The sequence below is a fragment of the Atheta coriaria genome, unplaced genomic scaffold, assembly GCF_025399875.1.
Source record: "Atheta coriaria isolate IRGN ID8LTWV9N9 unplaced genomic scaffold, Caltech_Dcor_3.1 hic_scaffold_7_pilon, whole genome shotgun sequence".
In the NCBI taxonomy this organism is placed as follows: Eukaryota; Metazoa; Arthropoda; class Insecta; order Coleoptera; family Staphylinidae; genus Dalotia; species Dalotia coriaria.
In genome coordinates, this window is record NW_027045449.1 from 11,242,358 (window position 1) to 11,270,140 (window position 27,783).

Below are 27,783 nucleotides of genomic sequence, written 5' to 3' on the forward strand. Positions count from 1 at the left end.
TCCGCTGGTTATTGACTAATTGAAATTTCCCATTTCCATGCCATAGATACACTAATGGCATTTCGGTGTAAATCCTCCTCTCAATTTCATTCATTCATTCATTCGAAAACATCAAAACTAAAGCAAACAATCATATTTCCACCAAGGAGTTGGGTGTTTGGTGTTGGGTATTGGTTATGGTTCAGGTCCAAGTTTTGTCGGATGTACGAGAAGCGAGAGGGAGTGCTTTTTGCTTTGTATCGAGGGAGTCATCAGTCACTTATTGAGCGGCAGACAGGCGAGACGCCAGCCTTCGACCTCTATCTCGACGGTTTTTATAAATGGTCCGTGTCCTGTTCGACGACGATGTCTGTCTCATGGTGGGCCCTTCGGGGACACGAAAAAACGCCAACATGTGACATAAACACGCTTAATAACGACATCAATGGGCGCACACCGACGTCTGGTGTCCCGATGTGTACGAAAACAACAAAAACGCAAGCTTGTGTCATGTTGGCGTGTGGGATGAATAAAAGTCATGCGATGATCGATTAGAAACAGTCAGATTTATTAATAATCACTAGAGGAATAAAAATAATTCAATTTTTTTTTAATTTTAAGTATCTAATGTGCTAAATGACACTTTAATCACGTTTAGCTTTATTTTTTCAAATTTCCACGTTTAGGTTTTTGTATATGTACTTTAGTCACGGCCGTGACTAAAGGAATAAAAATAATTCAAAAGTTTTTATAATATTATGTATCTAGTGTGATAAACGACACTTTAATCACGTTTTGCGTTTTTTTTTTCAACTTCAACGTTTAAATTTGTGTATAAGTACTTTAGTCACGGCCGTGACTAAAATGCCACTTTTCTCAAATTTCAAAACCATGAAAAAAGTGCTGCTTTAAAATTAAAAGGAAAAAACGTGCTTTTTGTGTAAATTTCATTAAAGTTGTAATTTAATATCGTCGATAAACAATTAAAACTTTTGTAAACCAGGCGAAACATGATACCAACGGGTTGCTTTTACAGCTCCCTATTATTATGCGCACAAACCACAAACATTCAGATGTTGTGAATTTTACAGCAAAAAAATTAATGGAGTGTTAAAAAAATCCTCGCGGCTATCATTTCGCACATTACGCTGCTAATAAGTTATTTTCGAAGCATTTAAAATCATAAATTTATTATCTGTTTGGCGTTTTGCGTTTCGGTTGGGGTTACTGCTGCTTCTTAGGAAGTCAGCAATGCGAATTTAAATTGACCATCACGAATTGCATGCAGCCGCAACCCGCCGGCGAATTCTTCTTCGTGGTCTTGAATCTTGGGTTCGACTCTTGGCTTCGAATGAAAACGTATTCATTAAAAGCGCGATTGCGATACCAGCGATAAACACTGGGAGCCGGTGCCCATGCTGGAAATGAGCGCCCTCGAGCGAAAGCACAATCTCTACGCGCGCAGAAGAACTCAGCAAGCCGAAGCACACGGCTTGAAAGTTAATGGAAGAAATCACAATCACAACGTATTGCCGGCCGTAAATTAAGCGCGTCGGGCGATTCAATTCGATCATTCGATTGCGATATGCAAAAAATATCCAGTGTTCTACCTTTGTGTTGAAAAAAAAAAAGAAAAAAGAATTTTTTTTCTTTATGTGTTTCTTGTTACTACTTTCAATGAAACGATTAAAACGATTAAAATTCAAATGATTTTGCGGAATTTTGTAGAAATGTTGAGAATGATAATTTGTCAATGCGTCTAATTTGTATAAATTCGTCGTTAATCTTCGAGCGGTTGAGATGTTGCAAATGTTTTCATTAATTAATGCAAATGCGCCTCTGCGCGCCGAGAATATTTATTTGCACAACTGCGCACGAATGTTCTGAATATGCTGAACATGAGCGTCGTCTGTAATCTATGCATATGCAATGCGAGTGCAACACAATGACTACAGTGCGACTACAATGAGCAGGAACCTAGGTTCCTGCATATCGGCGCGACGCGAAGAATTAAAAATGTTGGCGGTTTTTTTTAAGGCGGATTTTACATATTCGGAATAAATTTACATCGGTGGGGTTATGTTCGTTGTATGGGTATTAGATTTTTGAGGAGGAAGCATTTTTCACGTCTTTTTGATTAATTAATCAAAAATTTTCAAAAATTTTGCTAAATTCTATGTTTTTTTATTTGTCGATTTTATTACATTAAAAGTCGGGTCTTCAACGTTGATTTCATGATATTTATGTCTTTATTTCATACTTTTTAACCTCTTTATAGTATATTAGGTATCAAGTGCGCTAAGAGGCACTTTAACAACGTTTAGCAACGTGATACTTATTCTATTTTTTCTACTTTCACTCTATTTTCACGTTTAGGTTGTTTTCTTGGAATTTTTGTATATTAACCAGTCGCAAACCCGTGACTAAAGTACTTTAGTCACTTTACGTGTTTCGAAACCGTGTAAAAGGTGGTGGAAATTGAAAAATATTTTTCTGTTTCTGATTTTTCTATTTTTTTCCAAAAAACGCTTAAAATTTTTCTCTTTTACATTTTGGTTACTTCTGGAGCACTTTACTGTTTCAAGATTTATGAATAATTTATGTATAAAATAACCGTCTTCACTTTCCTACCTTCTTAGACGGTGCGTAAGAAACGACGCTAGTAAATAGCGAAAGTAATTTACGATCACTGAATTATAAACGAAACGCAGACGTACGTTCATTCCATTCCTCTTCTTCCACATCCACTGCTCTCACACGCATTTTCCGACATTTTGGAAACCTGATAATTTATTTATACGCACACTTAAATCTACTTTAAACATTATAAAATTATTACTTTTATATCACACCCACCAGTTTACATCGTATTTTATTTCATTTTTTATTATTGATGTCTCATGGTTGCTGGAGTTGAGGCACGGGACGTTTTAAGATAAATATGATTTACTCTAAAAGGGCATGGTGCACAAATCGCGCTATGATGTTTGTTTTGTCGCGCTTTGTGCGCTACGTGCCGATGCATTATTGCGCGAACTGCAAGACGGCGGCTATAAATAGAACGAGAATACCGAACGTGACGAAGACTTTAAACATTTGCAAAAAATGTGTAGTAAAATCAAATTATTACAATTCAAGTGTATGTGAAATGTTTTCATCGGAAATTTACTGGGAACATATTAAATTTAATGAATAATTATTTTATTTTACTAAGAACGACGACAATTCCAATTTTTCCTTTGGATTTTTTTAGTTTTTCTTGAATAATTCAAAAACTATTCAAGATAATCTAAAAATTTCTTCATAAATGAATTTGATATTAAATTCTAAATCTAAAAATGTAATAAAATTAATGATTTCATTAATTAATAATTAATTATTAGCATTGTTTCAAAATTTTTACAAATTTTATTATTTTTGATTATAAATCCTTCAAACCTCAATAAATCAATAACTAAACCCAAGAACTTATCTCTCACACGTAATGACTTGTCAGAATTATTCACTCCACACAATAAAACACTTGTTAGTTGTCCGCTGGCGTCGTGTTCTAATTAAATCGAAGCGCTAATCAAATAATGCATCGTGCATTCAATAAACTCGAATGAATTAAAATCATCGCCAGCCGAATAGAAAATAGAGACATCGGGTCATGGCACTCGTTGTTCACGTGGCACTTCTATAAACATTGACACGTTATGACCGGCGAACGTCTCCGACCATTCCGACGTTTATTGCGCGAAATATTGTCTATCGAGGCGGCGCGGTGCTGCGCGGCAATTGCGACATTTCTGCACGTACACGTGTTCACACTCTTGCCTGAATCCCCGAAGTGTGTGCATGTTCATGAATTCGATTACGTGTATTATTTATGCGGCGCGATTATTGAAACGAACGGCGCGCGACTAATGCAATAAATGATATCGCAGGCGTTAAATTTCCTGCATGTGGAACATCAACGCGCGACTCTTAACGTTAATACTTGTAACTTGAATAAATATTTTAATTTTACATGCTTGTGGATGGAATAAGATGATTCTACAAACTAAAACATCAACATGCGGATACTTTGCGTAGTTAATTAAGCAATTCGTTGCTTTAATTTGTGTTACATGTGCGTATTTGCAGAGTTATTAGTTGCTTTGCATGTAGGAATTGATATAATTACGCTCGACTAACTGTTTTCGCTGTTTCCAGCCCTTAAATCTGCTCTTAGTCCTCACTTTCTCGACTCTTGTGCTTGCTGCGCACCGCTTTTGTTTGTTATTAGATTCGTGTGGCGCTCGTTTTCGCATTCGTGCAATGGCAATCGCTTTGCAGTTTACTTTGCATGCCAGGCTAGGCCCGAAATGAGACGTTAATTGGAGCAAATTTGCGACAAACAAACACCGCCGCCGCAGACAGACACACGACACGCGTTTAACGCAGGGAAACTTTGCGGGGAAAACAAAAGGAAACGAAAACAGAGACTAAACGGTTGCATTATTGTATTAGACACTAAACACAGGCATTTCTGGTTTGTTTATGAAGTAAATATTTTACGGATGGAGAAAATGTGTAAACACTTGTAAAATGCATTTTTGTGGTTTACTATTACTCTCAAGAGTTTTCAATCCGCGTCTAGTCCCATTGTGCACGGAATGCACGCCGCTGTTCACCTGTTTGCATAAATTAGCACGTCATAAAAATACAATGGCGCGCAACAGACGGATGCCTCCAGCGTGCGGATGGATTACTCGCGTTTGTCACGCGACAAGTGACAAGCGACAACTAAAAAGCTTTTTTGTGCGCTTGTTACGCGACATTTCAGGCATTTTAATTCAAGAAAACGTGCAAATTAATTCGCATTCATCGCATATTTTTATATTTTGCTTACTAGCGCCATCTGATGAGTTTTTTTTAAGATAAAATAAGAATTTTAGGAAGAGAAAAGTCTTTCAACACGTAGCACGCGTTAAAACACATGATAAACAAACAGTGTGAGAGGAAATCTGATGACACGCGACCCACACACAAGAATGAGTGTGCTTTTTGTGCTTTTATCAAGAAAGGAAGCGACAAATGGGATTGTGTGCGCAGAAGGTGCCAAAAAATGGCACCTGTATTGTTATTTTAGGATTTATCTATCTCTAGGCCGGAGCCGCAACCGCGTGTAGATTTGTTTAGTCGGGTAAGACGTTAGCGGCTTAGCAAACCCTTGGAAACCCTTAGGAAATCCTAAGAAAGCGCAGCGGCGGCTCTAATGCGTTGATGTGTGCCGTAAGCGCATTGTCGGCAGCCTGAACAAACACACAAAAAGCACAAATAACAAATAATAGAACAAAATAATTATCAAAATACCAAAAAATAAATAAAAATTAAATTTTTAGTGTGTAACGCCATCTATCAAGGTAATTGTAGTACACATAAAACTTTAGGCTTTAAAACAATTATAATTCACTGCCATGTTGCACAAAGTGAAATAAAACGAAGGTAAAGACGAAGCGACGCGCGAAAATGTTAACAGGCGTTAAAACACGGCGAAAACGACGCGATGTTAACTCGCCTATAAGGACCATAAGGAAGTAACAAGCAGCAGCAACAGTGCACAGAAGTGGTTTGGTGTAAATTATCACCTTTGGTATCTGGGCGCTATCTTTTTTTGGGCAACTCGACTCGTGCAATTTTTGCGCGCCGGCAATAAAGAGTTTAATGAAGCCCGGTAGTTGCTGATTTTCGAGCTGAAAGAAGAGTTGTAAAAAATAATTGCTGCCGTTCTTCTTCGGGGGCTTCTGAGTTGCGTGCAGCGCATAATCGAGTTGCGACTTATTTAACCAACGGGTTTTTATTTTATTGCGCTGCGCGCGAAAAATTGTTTAATATGCAGCAATCAGTTTTTATGACGTGCTGGTTTACATACTTTAAACAAGATTATTAAACACCTTGAAGGATGGGATTTTGAAAGTATAAATATGACGTGCAACTGAAGTTGATGATTGAAATTGACAACTTTGGTTGCTTAAAATTTTAATTTTTAATGTTTTGAATCGTTGTGTTTGTTTTGTGTGTTTTAAAGTGAAGTGGTAACGTGCAACTAAAGTTGATGACTGAAATTGGCAATTTTGGTTGCTTGGTGTATCATTGCTAAAAAAAAATCAATTTTTAAAGTTTTGAAGCGAATTGTTTGTTTTGTGCGTTTTAAAGGTAAGTGGTGACATGCAACTAAAGTTGATGACTCAAAATTTAATTCTTTTGATCAACAACTTTGGTTGCATGTAATAATTTGGCTTTAAAATGCACAAATTTTAATTTTTAGCGTTTTGTTCGTTTTGTGCATTTTCCATTCGGGATTATTTGCATTTAATTCAAGAAACGACGCGTCCAACCCATGAACGAATAACAAAACAAGCAAAAAAACAACCAGAATGTTTGTTGCTTCTTCTATTTCCACGTCTACTTTTGCTTCTTCGCGTCTCTCATTTCTCTTATTTCCTCATTTGTTTCGTTTTGTGCGCTGCACAAAACGTTTCCTTGAATAGGCAACGAAAACAAACAGTTGTGCTCGCTGCGACTGTGCGTTCGGAAAGAGGAAAAAATGCGGAAAGAGGAAAACGGCGAGCTGGAACGAAATGCAAAACGCAGCGGAGGGACTCTTGGCATTGTGTGTGGCAAAACGACAGACACAATAAAAATGCAAATTCTCCGATGCGATGCGATTCTATTTCGAATACGCTGCAAACAAAACAAAACCTAACCTAAAAGATATGCAACCAAATATACATACATTTAAAAAATCGTTTAAAATTTAGCATATAATAAATAATTAATCGCCAGAAGTGAAACTGTCGTCCGATCATATTTTATATATCGCCAGGTATTAAATTAAGTCTTATTGCTCTGCACTCTGCGCGCAATAAGCGTATATATCGAACATAAAACATATTTAATGCCGAGGTGTGTTTCGAGTTGTAACGCTCCAGTTTTGCTTGATGAATATGTCCCATGGGTGTATTAGTCGCTAGAAATTTCCTCACTGCAGACAGTTAGCATTTATAAATGCTAATACCAATATACTTAATAGAAAACGACACCTAGCCAACGCACCAGCAACGTTATTATTGCTTATTATAATGCCTGGTTATTATAATTTCGCCGCGGGCCGAGTTGTAATTGGAAAATTGGAATTAACGTTATGAGTTACACACGAGGCACTAATATTAATGGTGTTGTTGCCGTTCATACACGCGGAGAGAGAAGTAAAAGTTTTGTTGGGCTTTTTACGACCTGGTTATCTGCACGAAAAACAATGAAAAAACTATCATTTTCGGCTGATTTTAGTGCAATGGGTTTATATTATTCCTGGCGCTGGTGATTCGGATGTGTCCCCCTCGTGCTTAAGTATGATTGATGCGTTTTTATTGCGTCGGATTAAGACAGTTAGTAAATTTAGTTCCAGGATGGCGCGCACTCGTCCGTCGTCGTCGAAAGTTTAATTCGTTTAGTCATTTAGTCGGACGTCGTGCGGCTAAATGACTAAATGTTTATTGTTTTAGTGCACGCGTCGCATGCGTCATTGTTTTGACTTGGGATCTATATGATCCTTTATAGATTTATCTGGTTTGTTTTTGTTTATCGCGATTTTATCGTCTCTGACCGTAATTAAATTGGACCCAGGGGATTCATAGTGTGGTAATAGATAATAGATAAGAAAAGCTATTTTATTTACTGTGGGGTTGTTTAATTGATCTGAGAGGAATAAAACACCCTGTATAAATCTGTTTTTTGGCATTGGCCGCAGGCATTCCCCGTTGAGCACTCTGGATACTCTCGACACTTGCTATGCTATAGGGTTGTGTGTGGTGTGATGTGGTTAATGGCGAATGTCACTGGCCACTGGACGTTCCGAACACTCGCTCTTCCCCTGCACACACTTCTCCTCCTGTAAAGGTGGAGTGGAGTGTGGTCCAGGCCGGGCGATGCTGTTGGTAATTCCTCGGCTTTGAAACAACGCAACTCCACTCGAAACTAACAAACTCTGTGGACGTCCTAGTATCAAGGAGACATTTTCGTGTGTCCTGTGGTTTCGTCAGGACCAGAGCACAATATCTCACTTTAAACATACTCTGAATTTACTGAGTTTCACTTCGTTTATTTTTTTTTAATGATATTTTGAGGTTATAACTCTGATTGTTTACTACTAGAGAAGAAGAAGTACCGCAATGAGAACGACGTGTATCAGACTTGAGAATCACAAGGTGCCCACGCGATATTAAACAAGTTTATAAATATGGACGAAAGCACACCCAGCTTCTCGGCGTCGATTTACGCTCAATACGAAGACGATAACGTCGATTGCCCCGAACTTCGGAGGAACTAGAGTTACATTTGCTTGCCGACGATTACGCCCCGATTACACGTACCGACCCGCGTGTCACGTGTAATCGCCGCGTGTGCATACGCGCGCGCAATCGCGCTCGGCGATCTCGTAAAATAAATTAAGGTAATTAAGAGAATCATGTCGCGAGATTCCGCATTAATGATACGTTAGCGGCGGCGACGCGGCCCCGCAGAGATGTCGAGATGCATCTCTCGCTCGTTAATTACGCGCGCAGATGAGATGCGCACTAAACTGCGAGCTGCTTCGGAAGCATGTGAAGTGCCACGCGCAAACAGTGGTAAAATATGTGTTAAAACATTTCAAAGTGTATAAAATGAATGGGTTTTTGTGTGTTTTTTTGCTCCACCCATTCCGCAAAATCTGTTGGTAAGCGCATAACTCAACAACGCTTAGATCAATTTGGCCAATTCTTTTTTTAAAATGTTTGTTAAAGTCCAAGGATGGTTTTTACGGCGAGAAAAATTGGAATAATTGCCGGGAAAACCCTAAAGAAAGCCATTTTCTATAAGATAAAAGTTGGCATTGAGATTCAATCATAGTTATAGTTAAATAGTTGAATCCGAGATGGCGCGCTGAAGTGCATTATTTGCAACTCTTTATATAATTAATTTTTTTAAATAAAATTGCGAATCTTATTGATAGAATTGACACATACTATGTCTAGAACAAGAGAGTAAAAACGATTTACCTACATTTTTATTAAACACTTTTAACAAAACTTTTATTTAACGCTAGTACACCAATAAAAAGCGTCAGTAACATACGCATGCGCAGTGTATTTAAAATTTTAAAATATACGGTTATGAATAGTCACATAATGAAAGAAGATTTTTTCTCAGGCGTTGAACAATAAAGCTCGTTTCAAAACCTTTCGCTTCACAGCGAGATTAATGAGTAAATTAACCGGCTGCGCGCTTATCGCTGCGTTATTTTTTAACGTGCACAATTGGCGATTGTTTTGATTAATTTCCCGACACACGCGAGTCGCTTTCATCACCACGCGCTGTAAATGGGTAAAATTCGCATCGTATCTCACATGTCGGATACCCATCGGTCATACCTTTATGTGCGGTTATACCAACCATCAACACCTCAAACGCATTCATAACGGAATCGAAAAACATGAAATCTGTGAGAAGCTCACAGAAAAAATATCTGTATATGAAACGTGAAAAACGTCCGACACGCAATAAACGCATTTGATTTAATTCGCCGCGCACGAAATGGTAGAAAATAAAAAATGTTTTCAATCAAGCGATGAATTTCCGCCATTTCATGATTGTGATGATTTTTGTTTCAGATCTTGAACTGGAAAATCCCGAAGCAACAAAACCATCAACACCTACAGACGTTGATGATTCCTTAATGTTGAATATGGAATCGCCGATATTTTTGGCTGAGCCAAAAGACGCGTATATTGTAAAAAATCGCCCGGCGACTTTGCACTGCCGCACTGCGCACGTGCTGCGCGTGCATTTCAAGTGCAACGGTGTCAAAAGTCTTGACACCAAAACCATAGACTTTGTCGAACCGATGCGCGGCGTGCGTATCATCGAAGCCGAGGCGAATGTCACGCGCGACATGGTCGAGGAGTTCTTCGGCAAGGAAAAGTTCAAGTGCGAGTGTCATGCGTGGAGTGGTCGTGGCGAAATCAAGAGTTCAGCTGCCACTGTTGAAGTTGCCTGTAAGTACATTTTTTCTCTCTATTGATTTGAGTGAAAATAGTCGGTGTCATAATTTCACCGACTAATTGTGATTTATTCGCCGTTTCGCGATTGCATAATTTAGATAAAACCAAATCCCACTTAGCGGGACGACGCGATATAATAAACCATTATAAACAACACTTCTGTTCGCGCGGCCGGAGCATTTTCTTCGCTCCGGTAAGGCAACAACGAGTTATTGTTCTCGGTACTGCTGTGCGCGCGCGCGGGCGCGCATTGTATGAGTAAATTGTGTCCATAATGGTGAAACGGTGTCGGGAATGATAAGCCACGTTTCCACGTCGAACACGGAAACTATGAACCCGTTAAACTTGAAACAACCGAAACAAAATTTGAGTCGCAAGTGATTTTCAAGTCGGCGCAGCAGATATCACTATCGGTAACCAGGCGTGAACGGCGGCGGCGCAGCACAATTCGTGTCGCGCGAGTTGTTGGAAACTTTGGAGTCATATTGTTTGCCTTTAATAAAATCCAAATCTCTATTCCATCCAGCACCCACCAGATGACAGAGAGTTAAGTTTCGTTATTTTGCATTTCGGAGGGTTTTCAGCCAGATTTCACCAGAAGTGAACTCTTGCATAAACCATTTAACATGTACGTTTATTTGCTATCTGCTTGCCGCCTCGAGTCCTAAATAGCAAATGATGATGTGCAATGCGAACACGTTGTATGAGTTTTGAGTTTTCGTGCTGCTCTGGAGAGAGGGGGAGCAGTTATGCATTAAACATAGATGAAAATGAACGCTAGATGAAAATTCGGTGTATGTGCGGGGAGAGCCTTCTGGCTCTGGCTCCAGTTTCAATTTTGCTTTTGTTCCCCTTGTTTTGGTAGTTTCGGCGGTTCCAAAACTCGGGCGTTACACGCTCGGACGAGTGTTAAACGGTTAAATGGCGAGTGCGACGCGATAGCATCGAGGATGTCCTTTTAAAAGGTGGGAATACACACTGCAGTGGTGAAATCTCGTGTGTTCAGCTCGTTTTCGCGTATTTTCCTATCTGCAGGCGCGTATCTGAGAGGCGCGCATAGTCGGGAGTGTCGTTAGCGCGATACTCACGGGCGCCCAGGAGCGTTAAAGAGGAAGTAAGGAAGTAAAAGAGCAAGGAATCCGCTTTTATGGACGTTGGAAGCAACAGGCCAGAACATTAAATCGATTTAGATAATAAAATAAAAGAAACGTGCTTCTTCAAGTGTGCAAGAACCTGATTAGAAGATGACCAAGTCTTTTTTTTTCTTGAAAATTTTTAAAATTCAGCATTTTTATTATCAAGTTGAATCTAGTCAGGTATTAAATTTCCTGCTTCCTACTCTATTCATGGCTAGATGATTGTATAGTCTTTGCATGCGAAGCGTCCACGATTGTTGATTGCCGATTGTCGATATTGATAAGTCAGCCCCGTTAATTTATGCGCCATCGTATTCTTCCTTATTCAATTCGCGTGCATGTGGTGGCACCGCTGTTTCAATCTGTTTACACGCATTCAATGCACCTTTCCATTCTGCATATTCATTCACCACACTTGTATTCATATCTATGATTGAAATCTGCATTACAATGTGTTCAAACACCAAGCGTCCAAAATCTGGACTTCCAAAGGTGTGAGCCTGAAACTGGTCGTCTAAGGACGCCGTCGAGCAAATCAACTGGCATATCATCTCCTCATTATGCCATTGAGACCGCTATTAGTCTCTTAGTCTGAGGGATTCATTCACCAATAGGAATTGGGAATCAGGAAGTGAGCCCTGGCGATACATACGCATTGAACATGTTGGTTAGCTGGCGCACATCACATGATTATTAATGAGTTTGCAACGCATCCGCGCGCGGCGCGCTATCAGTGGTGTATTGCTGATGTATCAAGTGCAAACCTATTAGGGGTAATTTAGCCTCCCTCAGCACCCTCGAGCCATGCGCGTCCATTTAGAGTGAATCCTAGGTGTCTCCCTGAACCCCCAAAGACCCCAAGGTGATATCCTGTTGCTTTGGAATGCTATTCGGCTGAGTGACTGACTGACGGTTTACGCTTTACGCCTACAAGTGACGTTTGATGTGCGGGTCGTAATCAAATAAGAGAAATATTCAAATATTCCGGACTTTGGAAACATTCCAACGGCTGAATTCCATTGGGGCACACATTAAACATCAAATACTTACATAAATCCATCCATCATGATAGTTGCAGTAGTGGCGGAAACAAATAATGTTCGACATCATGTAATATCTATAAAGTTGCACAGCTCGCGGGCAATTTTCGCGCAAGAAAGTTGAAAGTTGAAGTTATGCAGCACAAGTTGCACATGCAGCACCTTGAACTTCACTTTACACAACTTTGCATTCTATTCTATTGTATACTATACTGGGTCTTCATGTAGTATGAAGTATGTAGGTGTTGGTAAGATCACTATCTCTACTTCAACTACATTTGTTGAGTTGAGTTGTAGAGTTGTAGAGTTGTCGAGACGAGATAACGTCTTGTCTACAGACCCGCCGCATGTCCGACGCTTGTTCATAATGCCAATATATCTGGTAATATGCACGTGTCAAACAAGACAAGACGATTCGAGTAAATGGCAAATACTCACTTTGCAACACTTCACACTGATGCATTGTGAATTATTCAGCCAACAGTTAATAACCGCGTTGACAAGAGAACAGATCATAGATCAATACATCATTTCTTGGTGATGACAGGAATAAACGCTATCTGTAACATGTTTTGCATATGAAATATGAAAAATTAATTTTTGTAAAAATTATAATGCGCCTCGTAAAGCTGCTTTCGAGGGTAATAAATCCGTGGAAAAATTGGATTTCCAAGTGCGCACCCTCACTTCATCCACTTTTCTCTCCGGTGGTATAATGCGAAATAAGATTGCGTTCTCTGCGCCGCCGGACCATCATATTCATCCATTCATATTACATCTTGTATTTTATTCGCGGCATTCACGAAAAGTGCAGCGTGCAGAAATTCCATGAAAAGGGATTTTTGTACGGCTCGACATTATCTGTATTAGAAACCTCGTGGGATGATGCACGATGCGGCGTAATCTCGCCATCGTACAAAACACACAACAAACAAGCGCGTCCGTTGTTGTAGGTTGGCGGATGCAAGAGAAAAACGCACGCCGATCGGTGTTGGCCGATAGAGGGTCACGACTTGCACTTTTTTTCTTCCAACTGCTGATGCTTTTTTTGCACGTATCGTGAAGATCGTGTTAGAATGTGTTAAACATCTTCATTGTTTCATTTTGTTGTAAATCGTGTAGCGCCATCTTTCGGGTAATTTAAAAATTGCGTCATGTGGTTGAATTTTATTGCGGCAATATTTATTAATACCTAGACATGAGATATGTTATCTTATTGATCGGATCTTTGAAAAATTTGACGGGACAGCTCTAGTTCTAGCCATAAAGTCTTAAGTCGCATTGAGGATGTGTATAGTGTATGGAGAAAACATAAAAGTCCGCCGGTTCTCGCATCTCGAGGCTGAGACAACGCGCGAGCGGAGAGCGTAATGAGAATTCTGCCCACACGCTTCTTGCGGCTTTGACATTATCTTAATCCGTAACTATTCGAGACGCGCGGCGCGCAGTTTTTACCTGCCTGGCTTGCGAATGTTTACATCTCTAAACCATAGAAAAACATTAAATGCGGAGTGTAAGCATTAATTTCAATCGTGTTTAGTTAAAATTGAATTTTTTGCAATTTTTGATTTACCCTGTATAATTGCATGTTTTTCACATGCACATGCTTGTATATCGTTTGTTATCTAAATGTAGATTAAGACCCGCGTCGCCCGTCAGTGCTTTCACGATGGGAAATGATTAATTAATCATTTTCTTGTTTGGCGATGGCGTTTTTTTTTTGTTTACTGCGTCTCGCCAGGATGAAGCTTTTAATTTGAAAATTGCTCGTGCAGCAGCAGCAGCGAGAGCGTTGTGCGCGTCTTCGCCGGCAAGCCGTGAGACGTCGCGCGCCGAGAAAAGTGATCAAGTGTGCGAGCATACATTATGCCAGAGTAATTGCGATTTTATTAAAACGAAATCTATTATGCACGATAAACGACTATGCACACTAACGATACAATTGAAAATTTGAATTATTACGCTCGTATTTTGCATACCAGGGGTTTAAACACCAATGCAAGCGTTGAAAAAATAAATATTTTTTTCTGGATGCAATTTGGGTTGTGCTATAATACCTAATGCGGGATGATGACACGTTTTGTGCGCGGCGTAACAATTTCTAAGGACGTCGCAGACGTCTGAAGGATCAAAACGCGTCGCGGGGGCGTAAGAAGTATGCACGAGGGAAAATAGCTAACATAAGACGAATGCTTAGGATACCAGCGTAAAAAATGTGACAAAAGCTGTCAAAAATACGGACAAAATGCAGGGTGGAAGCGCAAAAAATCCTAAAAACGTTGCCACGGTTATGCTCGACGGATAAAAATGGAAAAAGCGTCGCGACGCTGCACAGGACACTTCCCAGACGTGCGAAATGCATGGAAAGCAAGCGAAAGTCTAAGAAACAAGCGCGAATAATGCGAAATAAACGCAAAAAACGCTGTAAATCCTCTGAAAGAGTGCGAAATGAAAGGGATGGCGGAAATAAAAGGTGACAAATGCATGCAGCGTCGGCCGACAAAAAGGGCAATTCATTATCCGCGCACCAAACCGAACTATTCCTATCACTACCTTGCCAGCGGACAAATGAGCGTCGGCGAAGGGCGATGATAACTCATCGACGCGACATCAACGCGACAACAACGAATGTTTTATGGATTATTTTTCATCGAGCACAGGAAACTGTTTTTAAAAACTAGGTTTATTTAAATATTAACTTAACGTCTAGAAAAAGTCAATATCTGATAAGATAATAATACATTTTCATATATCACATAAAGTATAAAATTTAATTTAATCATTTTACTATTTCTAAATTATTTTTTATTTTCGTGAATGCGTTTTGAATGAAATTTTAATTTTTTGTTTGTCTGCGCGAAACAAAGAGTTCTCAACGACCAAGGGTTTGTCGAAAATCGTATATTCCGCGCGGATTTCATTCCGGGTGCGTTCCGGCCTCGGAATAACAAAAGATTCAAGGCTTAGCGCTTTCCGGTCGCCCGTTCTCGGATGAGCTTCGAAACAAAGCGCAGAAATGGTGGCAGCGCGATGAAAATCCGCATGTCGTGCATAAATTTTAATTTATGTACACACGTACAAAGTCGGCGCGTATTTTTTTCTCTGGAGAGTGTAACAGATGAGTTTTTGTATTTTTCTGATTTGTTTACCGGTTTTCTAACTATGCACACGCGTGTTGCAGGCTGAGGAGAAGATCCTCTTACATTGTCGCACATAATAAGACATTCTGACGCCCCGTAACGAATCAATCTTTGTATACAATTTCATTTCGACGCGTTGCTAACAATCTCCTGACGTGATTTCGAATCATTGACTATCAGGTTTCAAATCAATTCCGACTTGTATGTGAAAATTTATAAATATAAAAATCAAGAATAACTAATTTTAATTTTAATTTTAATTTTATTAATGAGTTTGCGTGGGATGGACAGGTTGAAGACGACATAAATACTCTTAAGTAATTTCACGCTCTTTTAATAGAAATTATGACTATTACCTTTTAGACTCGCGACTGGAAAAACGTTTTTGTGAGTATATTTAAAGTTTGACACAAACGACATATAAAAATAGTGTTTTTAAAAGTCTCCTAAGTGCATGCATTATTTAAACGTGTCTAAATGCTTCCAAAACTCGAAAATATCGAGGAAGTGGAGTTAAATTTTCGAAATTATGCGCTTTCTGACAGCTCGCATTCAAGTGTCGGAAGAAGCGCGCGCGCTGTGAAAGAAGGTGCGCTGTGTGTAATTCATGTAAATAAATTAACATTGATTAGGCGTATTAGGGCTTTACCTATTTGTAGAGATTGTGTGCCGCTTGACGCCGGCATCCGAAACGTGTTTTATTTTCTATTCGTATGCGCATGGGCGTGCTTCCGTTAGGAAGGTGTTACTAACTTTGTTCTTTTCACTAATGTCACACGCTTTGGTTATAAATATACATTAAATCCATTTGAAGTCATAATTGTGATTTTCACTTTTTTTTCGAGGGAAAAAATAAAATTTTTGCTTTTTATTTATTTTTAAGGGGGTTTCTTGTAGAATCCAATTTGTTATCGTGTTGCCGGGGGCCGAACACGTTTTCTTCTTTACGAAAAAATATTTCTTGTGTTTTCTTGGGTTGGGTGTCGCGCAGGAAGAAATGTAAATGTGTTTACTGTTAAAAAGTACCTACTCGTATGCTCGCGCCGGCGGCTATCAAACCGAATAAAACCGCATGAAAACGTCGTGTTTGTCAAACGCTAACTCAAACGACAGTCCTTTGGGGGGTGAGAACGCACAAAGGAGTGAAAAAAGGACATTTATCATGTTCAGGACGTGAGGAAACGTGGAAAACTTACGGAAATGTAAATTTGTAAATTTATACAAATAACTATAGCATCACTGTCTGAAAAAAAAAAAAAAAAAAACAGAAATGTTAATTTTATTAATTACTCTTGTTCTAGACATAGTATGTGTCAATTCTATCAATAAGATTCGCAATTTTATTTTAAAGAAATTAATTATATAAAGAATTGCTAATAATGCACTTCAGCGCGCCATCTCGGATTCAACTATTTAACTATAACTATGATTGAATCTCAATGCCAACTTTTATCCTATAGAAAAGGGCTGTTTTAGGGTTTTCCCGGCAATTATTCGAATTTTTTCGCCGTAAAACCATCCTTGGACTTTAACGAACATTTAAAAAAAGAATTGGCCAAATTGGTCCAGGCGTTGTTGAGTTATGCGCATACCAACAGATTTTGCTATTCATTTTTATATTATAGATATTTTATTTTTCGTTCATGTGGTTTGATTAACTTTGTCTGGCCGGAATAGACGATAGAGGTATCTCAATAGCATTATTCATTAAGCGCAGGATACAAATGATATTACTTTGGTTTCGTTCGTGCATTCTTCGGCTCCTGCGGCGAGCGCTCTCAATAATTCAGGCAATCTGTTAATTACCCTCCGGCAACCGACCAGCCGGGCAACTAGGCAACCAACAGACGAGCACAACTCAAAAAAACACGCTTTCACGAGTATTCGGGGCTGCATAGTACTCCGCTCTTGCCTTTACAACCTTCACTTCACTTCGGAATGGCTAAACAGGATGTTTCCGGTTTGATTTATTCAGCAAACCACGAGTTGTAGCATTTTTAATGACCAAAGGTAAACGCGAAATTCAATTACTGGCTTTTTCCTGCGTCTAGTGTCTAGATTGTATCTAAATTTGGACTAATTGCTATTACGATAAGATTACTGATTTTAGGGTTGAGTGGCCGTAGAGGGGGTAAAGAGAAACATCTTGATCTTATTTATTAATGTGATTACTCTTCTTGGGAGAGTTGCGGTGACCACAACTTTGCTGGACGTGAACCTGGGGAGTCCAAAACCTTTGCTTCTATTAGTTGCCCTGAGGTTAGAGATAGATGCGTCCAGAAGAAAAGGGATAAATTAATTTAGCGACCTTTCTAAGATCTCCGTTGGAGATTTTGTTGTTATTGGTCTCCAGGTTCAGCTTTTGATATTAGGTGCCCCGTGATATTATTCAACTAAGGCGCACGCCTGTAATTATTTAGCAAACACAAATCTCTGTTTGGGCCTCCGAAGATGCCCCGGAGAGGGTAAAGCCAAACAGATCATAAATTATCATTTAAATTCGTATTAGCAAACCGGGCCCAGTGAGCAATCCGTAGTTTCAACTAGATTCGAGGAGGAGGTTTGTTTTGGTTAACTTTGGTGTTGCTTTTAGTTTTCGGGACGACTGACGCAAGCCGGGTGTAATCACTGGCGTCGGGTTTGTGTAATGCTGAATTTTGAATAAACGGTGTGTGTTGCCAGCCAAAACAGCATAGAGTAAAGTTATAGAAATGTTTTGGGAAATAATTCTGTTGATATTACTAGAGACACTGGGAGGAGGAAAATTTGGAGACGTATTTTGGAGAAATTAACGAAAAAAGTATTTTTCTAGAGCAGAAAATGTCTCAGTTCTTTGAAAATTGATAAAAAATATTTTATATAAAAAAATGAGAAATGTTTATAATGCACTTTAGCGCCCTCTCGGTCTGAATTATTGAACTATAACTATGATTGAATCTACATTTTAACTTTCATCCCTTATTTTACACCCTTTGCGTTTTATTTTTGCAACAAAATATAGTCTATGTCTTAATTTGATAAATAAACTATAATATTGTAAAGTTTAATCAAAATTGCTTCAGTAGTTTTTGCGTGAAAGCGTTACAAACATACTTAAAATTGCATTTTTTGCAAAACAAAACAAAAACACCATTTTTTGCTTTTTGTTTGATCAAAATTTCAAAAATGTTCCATTTGATCAAATTACTTTATTTTTTTTAAATCTATTTTGGTCTGAAATAGCATTTCTAACACTCCAACATCATTAAATCAATTACGCACATGCTTCGAATAGTAGACATCTTCAGATTTCGGTTCTTTGTTTTTGTTCTTTTTGATTTACCACACGAGAAGCACAACATCAAAGCGTATTCGCCGACGTAATTGCAGCCGAAGCCGAGAATAATTTCGACCATTTCAAATATTCACAAATTGCCGCCGGCACCGCAAACCGATAATTTTCATTCCGGCGCGTCATTCATTACTTAACTAATGCATTTGTAGAAATCACTATGCCACTACACACGAAAAAAACGAAGAAAATTTACGGGAAAATAAATTTCATCCCGGCACGCAAAGTACTAGTTATGACTTAAGTAAAGTTACTTACTTACTGACTCCATGTTAAATTTGCATTGCGATGCATTCAGTAGTGACTTGCTAACTTGACTTACGACGCACATGCTCAGCTACAAAATGAAGCAGAAGACGCCGTAGGCGCAGGAGTATCGTATTGTTGTATGCAGTAAGTAAAGTTACTTAACTTTAACTTTAACTTCAAGTTCGTTAGAAGTTGCTACCAGGAGGGAGCTTTCTTTCTTTCTCTTTTCTCACTTCCACGCAAGTGACTTTATAGCAAAGAGGTTTATGTTAAGTCCGGTAAGTCTAGTGTCTTAAATCTGGTTCGGGCACTGAGTTACGAGCTCGGCCTGCAAAACGGTCGATACCGAAAGGCGTTATTCGTTTGAACATTGCACATTACTAGTTTACAACGCCATGACCGCGAGTCGTCGCTTAACCGGCTGCCTAACTAACTTAAGACACATAACTCAACTTTTCAGACTGGCAGCGCGTGGTCGGCGAAAGCTACTAACAAAACAGTCATTTATTGATCTGTTAAAATTGAACCAAAGTCGTTTTATTTCGACTCAATTTATAAGTAACCTTTACTTAGGTCGTAAATGATACATCATTTGTTATAGTTTTCAACTCATAACTCATAAACTATTCGCGATAACAACATTATCTTTTTAGAAAATAATTCTCATTTAAATTCTACATCTAATTATACAAACATTTTATTATTTTGTTTATTATTGAAAAAGTTATAAACAATTAAAGTTGAATTTTGTCTAAAAAAATTTAATTTTTTTTATAAACTTGTTTATAACTTTTGTTATTTAAGAGTTATTATTAAAATCTTTGCATAATTTGATGTAGAATTTAATTCTCCATTGATTTCCGAAGAAATAATTAAATTTCAATAATTAGTTTTCATGGAATCAATGAATAACTATAATTATACCACAATAATTCTCGCACCGCACAAACACACCGCGTCTATAATTAATATATTTCCATTGTCTTCACCTCCAGACAAAGTGATTTTTTTGCGTCTGTCGACTTAATAAATTCTTCACAATTTTTTATTGGAGCCAATATTTTATTTCTCCGCCGTTGTTCGTTCGTGATCTTGTTCTTGTTCATTTAAAATTTTAATCCCCAAACAATCGTTCAATGTTATTATTGCACGTGGGCGTCGAACATCGTGATTGTTACCTAATTTTTTTTTCATCCTCTGCTCCGCACACGTTTACTTTTACGATTATCATGATTATTATATTTTAAGAGCCGTGAGCGTCGTCGCCATTTGCGCTTGATTCATGTTTATCGGGCGTTTATCGAACTCGCTCGTGTGTTTAAAGTGTAAAAGTTTTTTCGTACACCCACATTATATCCACAACGTAAATTGAGTGAGTTTTATTATTTCGATTTTTTATTTTTTATTTTAATGACTTATTAAACACGAGTCAAATCGTGAATTAAGGTTTGAAGTTAAGATGTGAGATTTTTTATTGATTGGATGGGTTATCTGGTGATCTCTGAGTTTTTTTAGTGAGTAAGTATTAAGTTTATGAAATGAATAAAGGTGAATAAAGGTGGGATGAGACGATGCGGCTTGCGCGCGCTTTGCTTTGCTTTGATCCCACCCGAATGCCGACATCATAAATATCAACATCAAGCGGCACTAAATAAATAAAACAAAGTCATGAATTTATTATGAATTATTGTGTGAGTTTTAGGACACAAAACAAGGTATATTTGAGTTATCAGTGTGTAAAATGGGTATTTTAAACACGCAACGGAATAAAATCTGTATTATTTTCAGTAAAAAATATTTTTTTCGCAAAATTGTTGTTTTTTGTGTAAAAAATGAATGAATTTTGTTTGTAATTTTTAAATTTCAACTTTTCCATTTGATTTTGGACGTAATTCGGTAAATATAAATTCAATCTAAATAAAATTCAGTTGAGTGGACATCAGGTAACATATTTTTCAATACTAGATGGCGCTGTAGTAGGGGAAGTGACGTCAGTGTTGAGTTATTCACTCAAATTGGTGTTTTACCTATTATGGCTGCAAAATAATCGTCAAAACTTACAAAAATTCGTTTTTAGTATTTTCTAACCTAAATTTCATTAACAAAATACAAATTTTTGAGTTTTTAGGTTTTAATTTTTAGGTTAAAACAATCTTTCAATTAAAATTTTATTTTTTCACTTCATATCAGCCAATAAACTAAACGTTATAATGACTTATGAAGACACATGACGCGGTCAAAGCGATTAAGCGATAATTGATAAGTCAATTAAATTTGATGTATTATGATGAATTTATTACATTTGCGTCTTGTCTTGACTCGCGCGTGCTTTTTATTCGATTAATTCATTAATTCAGTTCGGCTATCTTCAATCATCGTTCTTGCTCGTAGCATTTTTGACATCTGGACAGTGCTTGTCCGAATTAATAAAATTTATTAATTTACTTATCAAAAACTAAAGAGCACAGCAAACAAATACACTGAACGTTGTTTTTAGGGCGTGACTATTACCAGAGAGTGACTCAGCGAAATCTTATTCTCTTAACACTTGCATGTTTCATGTACATGTTATACGTAGTCGTTACAGGACTTGTTAAACGGTTAAACAGACATGTTCTTGAATTTTCATACATCATGAATACATCACACCGCAAACGGAAAAAATAAAACCGTAGCAGGAGAAAAAAAGTTGCAGGCGTGTTGTTTTCTGTGCTGTACGGGTTCGGTCTTGAGTTTGAGAGTGGAGAGATTTCGATGTGGGCGCGAATTAAACGAACCTCGACGCGTAAAATACGACGCAATGAGCTAAACCTAAAGCCGGAGCCCAGGGCTGCGAAACGCTCGAGTTAAACAAACCGAGAAATGGAAATCAAGCGAAATAAAACGCTATAAAACGTTGAAAAAACACCGAAAAAAAAAACGAATCAGTCTTTTGTTTGGATTAAAACCTTAACGAAACAATACAGTCCCTAACAAGCCTTTTGTTTTTACTCTTTTCTCGTTGTTTAAACTCAAACTTTAATTTAGTTTGCATTAAATTTTTATAAATTGAATTATTCAGCGAAAAATGTAAAAAATTTATATGCGCCAGTGCAGGAATGAATAAAAAGAGGTCACAAATGTCTCGTTTATATTCGCCGAACTGAACGAGGTAGCGAGAAGAGATTGTTAACCTTTCGCTCGTTTTTCGGTGCTGTTTTTTTGTTTGCGCGCGATATTCGCGAGGGAGTTATTTCACGTTTGGGGAATCGACGCGCAACGCGACATGAGAGCATAATGAAAAGTCAACGTATGGAGTATTCAGTTACATGGAACAACATTTAAATGCTACTCATAAAAAAATCAAAGTATGAAACAAAATTCCATGTGTAATAAAATATTTAATGCATTATTTACGTAAAAATTAAAAAAATTAAAAATAATTTATTTGAGAATAAAATTTCGTAAGACTTTTTGATTAGTTTTTAATCATTTGCTATAAGATTTTAATATCGATAAAAATCCAAGTTTGTTATTAATTTTTCTCTCTACCTGTTTAAAACTGAAATGAATCGAAGTAACGCCCAGCATGTGCGTCTCGTGTCTGGTATTAACTTTATTAATTTACCATGTTACAATTACGCGTGCGTTGTTCGGGCCCGTCGTCCGAAAATCAAGTTGTTAAAACTCGATAGCGCTTGTTAACTTTTAATCATCGCGGCGCGGCGGGGCTCGTGGTCCCGTCGGATTAATTGGAAAGTTGTTTCCGATGCGATTCTTCGATACAGACCATAAAAACACGACGTTGGATTTTTTCCTTGAAATTATATGAAATAAGAAAAATTTTGTAGTTGTTGCATCGTGGGGTGTCTCAAATCACTGGGGTTAATAAATTTTAATTTTTATGTTTGTCATAATTTTTATAAAATATTTTTTTTTACAAAAATTTAAGAATTTAATTTTTAAGAGTTAATTATAAATTAAATTACCATCCCGCATTTATACGTATGTATATCCAAGGCGATTAAAATCTCTTTCTGTGATTCTGCGGGTTTTCCACGAGTTTTCCAGCGCCGCTATTATTTCACGTGTACGTTTTAATTTTTAATTTCGCCGCGAGTCGAGCGCATGTTCTCAATCCAGGGTTTTTGCGTTTGAGTCTCGTCGGCGGAATCTCTTCCTTTATTGAATAATCAATTGTCGAGAGATTCTCGTTGCACGGCGGAGATTAAATAGAAACGTAATTCGTTTTTTATCGCGCTTATTATCGTCCTGCGGTCGGCGTATCCAGCCGCGCACAATTGTTTGCATACTACAAGTTGGTTAATTAATGTAAAGTGGAATTGTGTGTAGATTTATAAATTCAAAAATTCAAACCCAAAACGCTGAAAATCCGATGAAAGAGTTTTGTTGACATGACATATTTTCGAGCTTTTGGCTATTAATACGAGTGCGTTTAGTGTTGCTGGAAGTTGTGAGTTGTGTGAGGGTTGCCAGAGGGTGTTTTGGGTCCGCCAGCCGCCCCCAGTTAAGAGCGACATAAATATATCAACCATCAGTACTAGCGCGATGACAAATAGTGCGTCGTTCCACTCTCGTGCATCCCCTCGCTGTGCACATGTGTCAGGGGGGCGGCGTAACTAAAACCACCCTATCTTTCATACTGTTTTTGTCGCCGACACACAATGTTTGCTCTGCGAAAGGTCACAAGACATTTTATTTGTGTCAACTATAGGCAACCAAACATACATTAATAGCTTTCGTATAATTTTGGTAGTGGTGGTAATGTTGCATGACACAAAATCAACACGATATAGTTTTAGTTTATGGAGCAATGTCTTGCGTAAAATTTGAATTCTTGATGGTCTGCGATATTTCATCCGCAAAACGAGCGTGAAATAAAATAAAGTTTACGGCGGGGTGCGATGAAATGGTGTGTGCAGTGTGCACAAAGCACACATCCGAGGGATGTCAACATTAAACATCGTTTTAAGACACTGGTCGATCCACTTTGGGGGATGGGGTGGTGGTGGTGGTGGCGGCGCTGTGTGGTGATGTGTTTGCGTGTTTGCATTCGCGGTCCATAACTCGCTCGAAGCTTCACTCGGTTTCACTTATCTGTGCGTAATTTAATTTAGTGCGAGGGGGTGGACACCAAGGCGGACCGGATGACATTCCATCAAGTCAGAGACAACAATGTTTCATCACTGGAAATATTACAATCATAACTAGAAATAGAAATAGAAAAATTTTAAATTAAATTTTTTTTGGTTTGAAACACATTGTATACAAGTGCATGATGCAAGGGTGTGAATGTGGAACGTGAGGCGGAATACGAAATCTGAAATTTCTTGCCGCCCCCCCACAGGGATGCAGATTTATGCTTGCACCATGTCGTTTTTTGCCTTTGTGTCACTTTCGTAAGATAGGAGTATGAAAACATGCACACAGAAAATACTTGATATGAGTTTCAGTTTTTAACCTAAAATTTGATAGGCAACCAAATATACATAATATTTTAGGTTAGATTATGTAGTATATATAAAAAGTCAGTTTTCACTCGGTATAAAAAAGATAATTACAACCCTCTATGCTTTTTTCTTTTTGTTTTGTTTGCGTTTTGTTTTCTGTTTCATCCTGCTGTAATATTCATGCATTCATGGAACGCAAATAACTTGCGTAAAGAGTGTGTACTTAGTGCAAGGTGTGTATGCGGATTCAAATTGTTTTCTTTTCATCTTTTTCCTTCATTTCTCTTTTAAGTTTTACAGACACATACATAATATGCATCAACATATGTTGATTTAAAAATTAAGCTCTTTTAAATCACCATAATAATAATAATAATTTATATTTTTTATTTGTTCCTGGAAACTGGTTACGAACTGAAAATTTATTCAAATTGGAATTCTTAGTAAAAGACCCTCTACTTTATTTTCTTTACCTTGCGGTTTTGTGTAAGGTGAAATTTCCGGCTTCCGGATTAAGGCCCGACTTTTCTTTTTCTTCGTTTCGTCCCTTGACTTCAATGTCTACGTCTACATTTACTTAAAAGGGTTGTTAACCACAAAGTCCACACACACGTCTTATGTTTCTTCGACGAATTATAAGTACTTGAATGTCTTCATCACCTTGGTGACTCGCCGCGCTCTGTGTCTTCTTTTATAGTTTTATCCAACTTGCGCCGACGGAGATAATTGGATGAGACGCGTTTTTGTAATTCGATCGACCTCAAGAACGTATCGAATATCGGTTATTACCACCAGTTCATATTCACTTAATTCTTGAGTTACTTTCAAGACTTTTGTAGCCGATGATTTCGTGATGAGATAGAGCAAATTGGTTTCATGTGGAAAGCGATACTACAAAACACAATTCAATTTCACATTCTCATCGTCATTTAATATCATCTAATTCTTTTTATGTTTTTTTTTTTATTTTTCCGTGTCTAACACGCTCTATTTCTGCGCTTCGTATTATTTTATTTTCTATTCTGTGTCGAGCATTTATCAAGTTATCTTGTTGCAAATCAGAAAATTGCAAATGCAATTTTCTCCGCCACAAAAAGCATAAATAAAAAATTCAAGCGTAGACGTAATTTTAATTTGTATGAATTTAATGAATTTAATCTCTGAAAATATTTCATAAACTCAATATGCGAATGGTGGCCGCGAATTAAAAATTTAACGCACTCTCGAGCTCGATTGCAGCACGCATTAAATTTTTTTCCAGTTTGCCGTTTTCATTAAACGCAAACGACGTGCGGAGAGAAGAGAGAGTGTACGTGCAATCGCGATAAAAATGAGCGCGCTGGAACGCCAACGCATTATTGCACTCGTTCGCATCTCATCTCATCTCGCAAAGTGCGAGTAAATTAATTAAATTTTATATGAAGCCATTGATGCGCCATGCGCGTGGTGTCCACTAGGGTGGTGTGTACATTTTAATAATCCTCCACAAATTGTCTTTGAAGGGTTTTACATTTAATATTATATTAACGCCATCTATCATTGAATAGTTGAGAATGTTTGGTTTGGTTAAAAATGATTTATGTGGATTTTAATACGAATTCGCAACAAGTTTTCATCTCTGGCTGGCATTTAATCACTTTGACTTGCTTTCGGGTGAGTTTCTGCCCCGGCCTATGGTCTATTATACGCTGAACGCTTTGCGCGAGCTTTCGGCAGTTTGGCACAGCAGAGTTCTTGGCCTTTGATGAATGCGCGCGAGCGCCGCCGACGATATTATATTTCGACGATGATTTATTAAACTTTGCCGAGCGCGACCCGACTTCCTTGTTATTTTAATGGCCTTGCCGCATTCCGAACTAGAATATGTTTGTCACTCGCTTTTCGCACGTTTTACCCGCTGGGTTTAAATCTTCCGGGATTGCAATTGATCTCCGCAGATGAAAAACTTTTAGAGTCGGATTTGCGTCTGGATTTTTGTCATTTATTTCAATAACGTTGACATTTTTTGTTGGGAAATTCAAGCGCAGAAATCAATGCGTCGTTTAATCATCATTTAAAAAAAAACGGGGTTAAAGGGTTAATCTTGGCTTTGTGCTGCGTTACTGGCGCGACGCCATGACACAAATTCTCGTCTTGCAAACTATGGCGCTTTTATCAGCTCGAAATCCCTGGGATTTAAGTTTCTTATTTCTTAATCCGCGCTGTTTTCCTCTCCAGTTTCAGGCGCGTTCCGTATTTTGTTACCACCTTCCAAGTTGGATAATTACAATGCTCGGGTGGTGTTGTGCTTTACGGTGAAAAAATGTTAAACACGTCGTTGAGCTGCGTTTCGGGTGTGAAATCCGACAGCCTCGAGGCGTGTTTACCAACACCAACCACCAGCAGCAACCAGCAGCACCTTACCTTCTCTGGTTGTTGGTTTCGTTTAAAATTCGCAGCGCGCAAACGTGGAAATTCGCCCGCCTGTGGGAAACCGGGGCGAAAAACGAGTCGGCATTATGCGCTACGTGCAGACAGGTTTATGTACTCCGTGCGCGCTGCCGAAGGAGAACAACCTTTGGGGTTAAGGCGGGCGAAACGGGAAAATTATGCCTTCTTTTAGTGTTATGCCGAAACCACCACCACCGAGCGCGCACGTTTTCGAGGGCATTTGCCGACGAGAAACAGCTGCGAGCCTTCGTTCGTTTCATCCACTTTTCCACGTGTTTTATTTTGCGCCTTGCACGCTGCAGGGGTGAAAAGGTGAATAGCGCCGGGGCGGGGTTGAATTTGAGTTTTCTACCCTGCCACCTTGAACTTTTCTAGAGTGCCCGTACGATACACTTTTGCATAATTCATTCAAGCACCAACTAGGATCATATAAATCTTGGCCTTTTGGCTTATATCACAAATTTCCTTCCAACTTTTCCCTGTAAATTTATTATATTAACCAAAAAATTTGTCACCAAAATTTTTTCTTTCTAAAAAAATATTACCTACCTCAATATTTATCCTTTAGGCTATAATGTCCACGAACCTTTTTATTATCCTGGCGCCGGTGGTGTCGATACGGAACGAATCGCCCTTTTACATCAAAAGGTGGAAAACGAGTACATGATAAGAAAAGGGGGATTGAATGAAGGTGAACAGGATGTTGTGGACGCCATGCAGCTCTCAACTACTACCCTCCTAGTAAGGTAAAGACGTGCGTGGCTTTTATACTCGTCTGGCAAACCCCTTGGGTGGCTATAATTTCACATAAGTACCTATCCTCGGTGCAAATGTGGCACACATGGAAATATCCAAGGGTGAAGTTTGAATTTAGGGGAATAGAGAGAAGCCGCGCTAAAACTTGCACACCTGTACCTTGCTTCTTCAAAAATTCAGCTGAAGGACTAATTTTAAATTTTCA

At 38.4% G+C, this 27,783-nt stretch overlaps 1 protein-coding gene across 2 annotated transcripts in view; it reads left to right on the plus strand.

The window, feature by feature from the left end:
* Positions 1-27,783, plus strand: part of LOC135795764 (netrin receptor UNC5B) — a 102,144-nt gene that overhangs the window by 26,983 nt on the left and 47,378 nt on the right. For both annotated transcript variants that reach the window (XM_065307547.1, XM_065307548.1), the window contains exon 3: positions 9,657-10,040. In XM_065307547.1, coding sequence (XP_065163619.1) covers positions 9,657-10,040 — 384 coding nt within the window. The remainder of the gene's footprint in view (positions 1-9,656; positions 10,041-27,783) is intronic.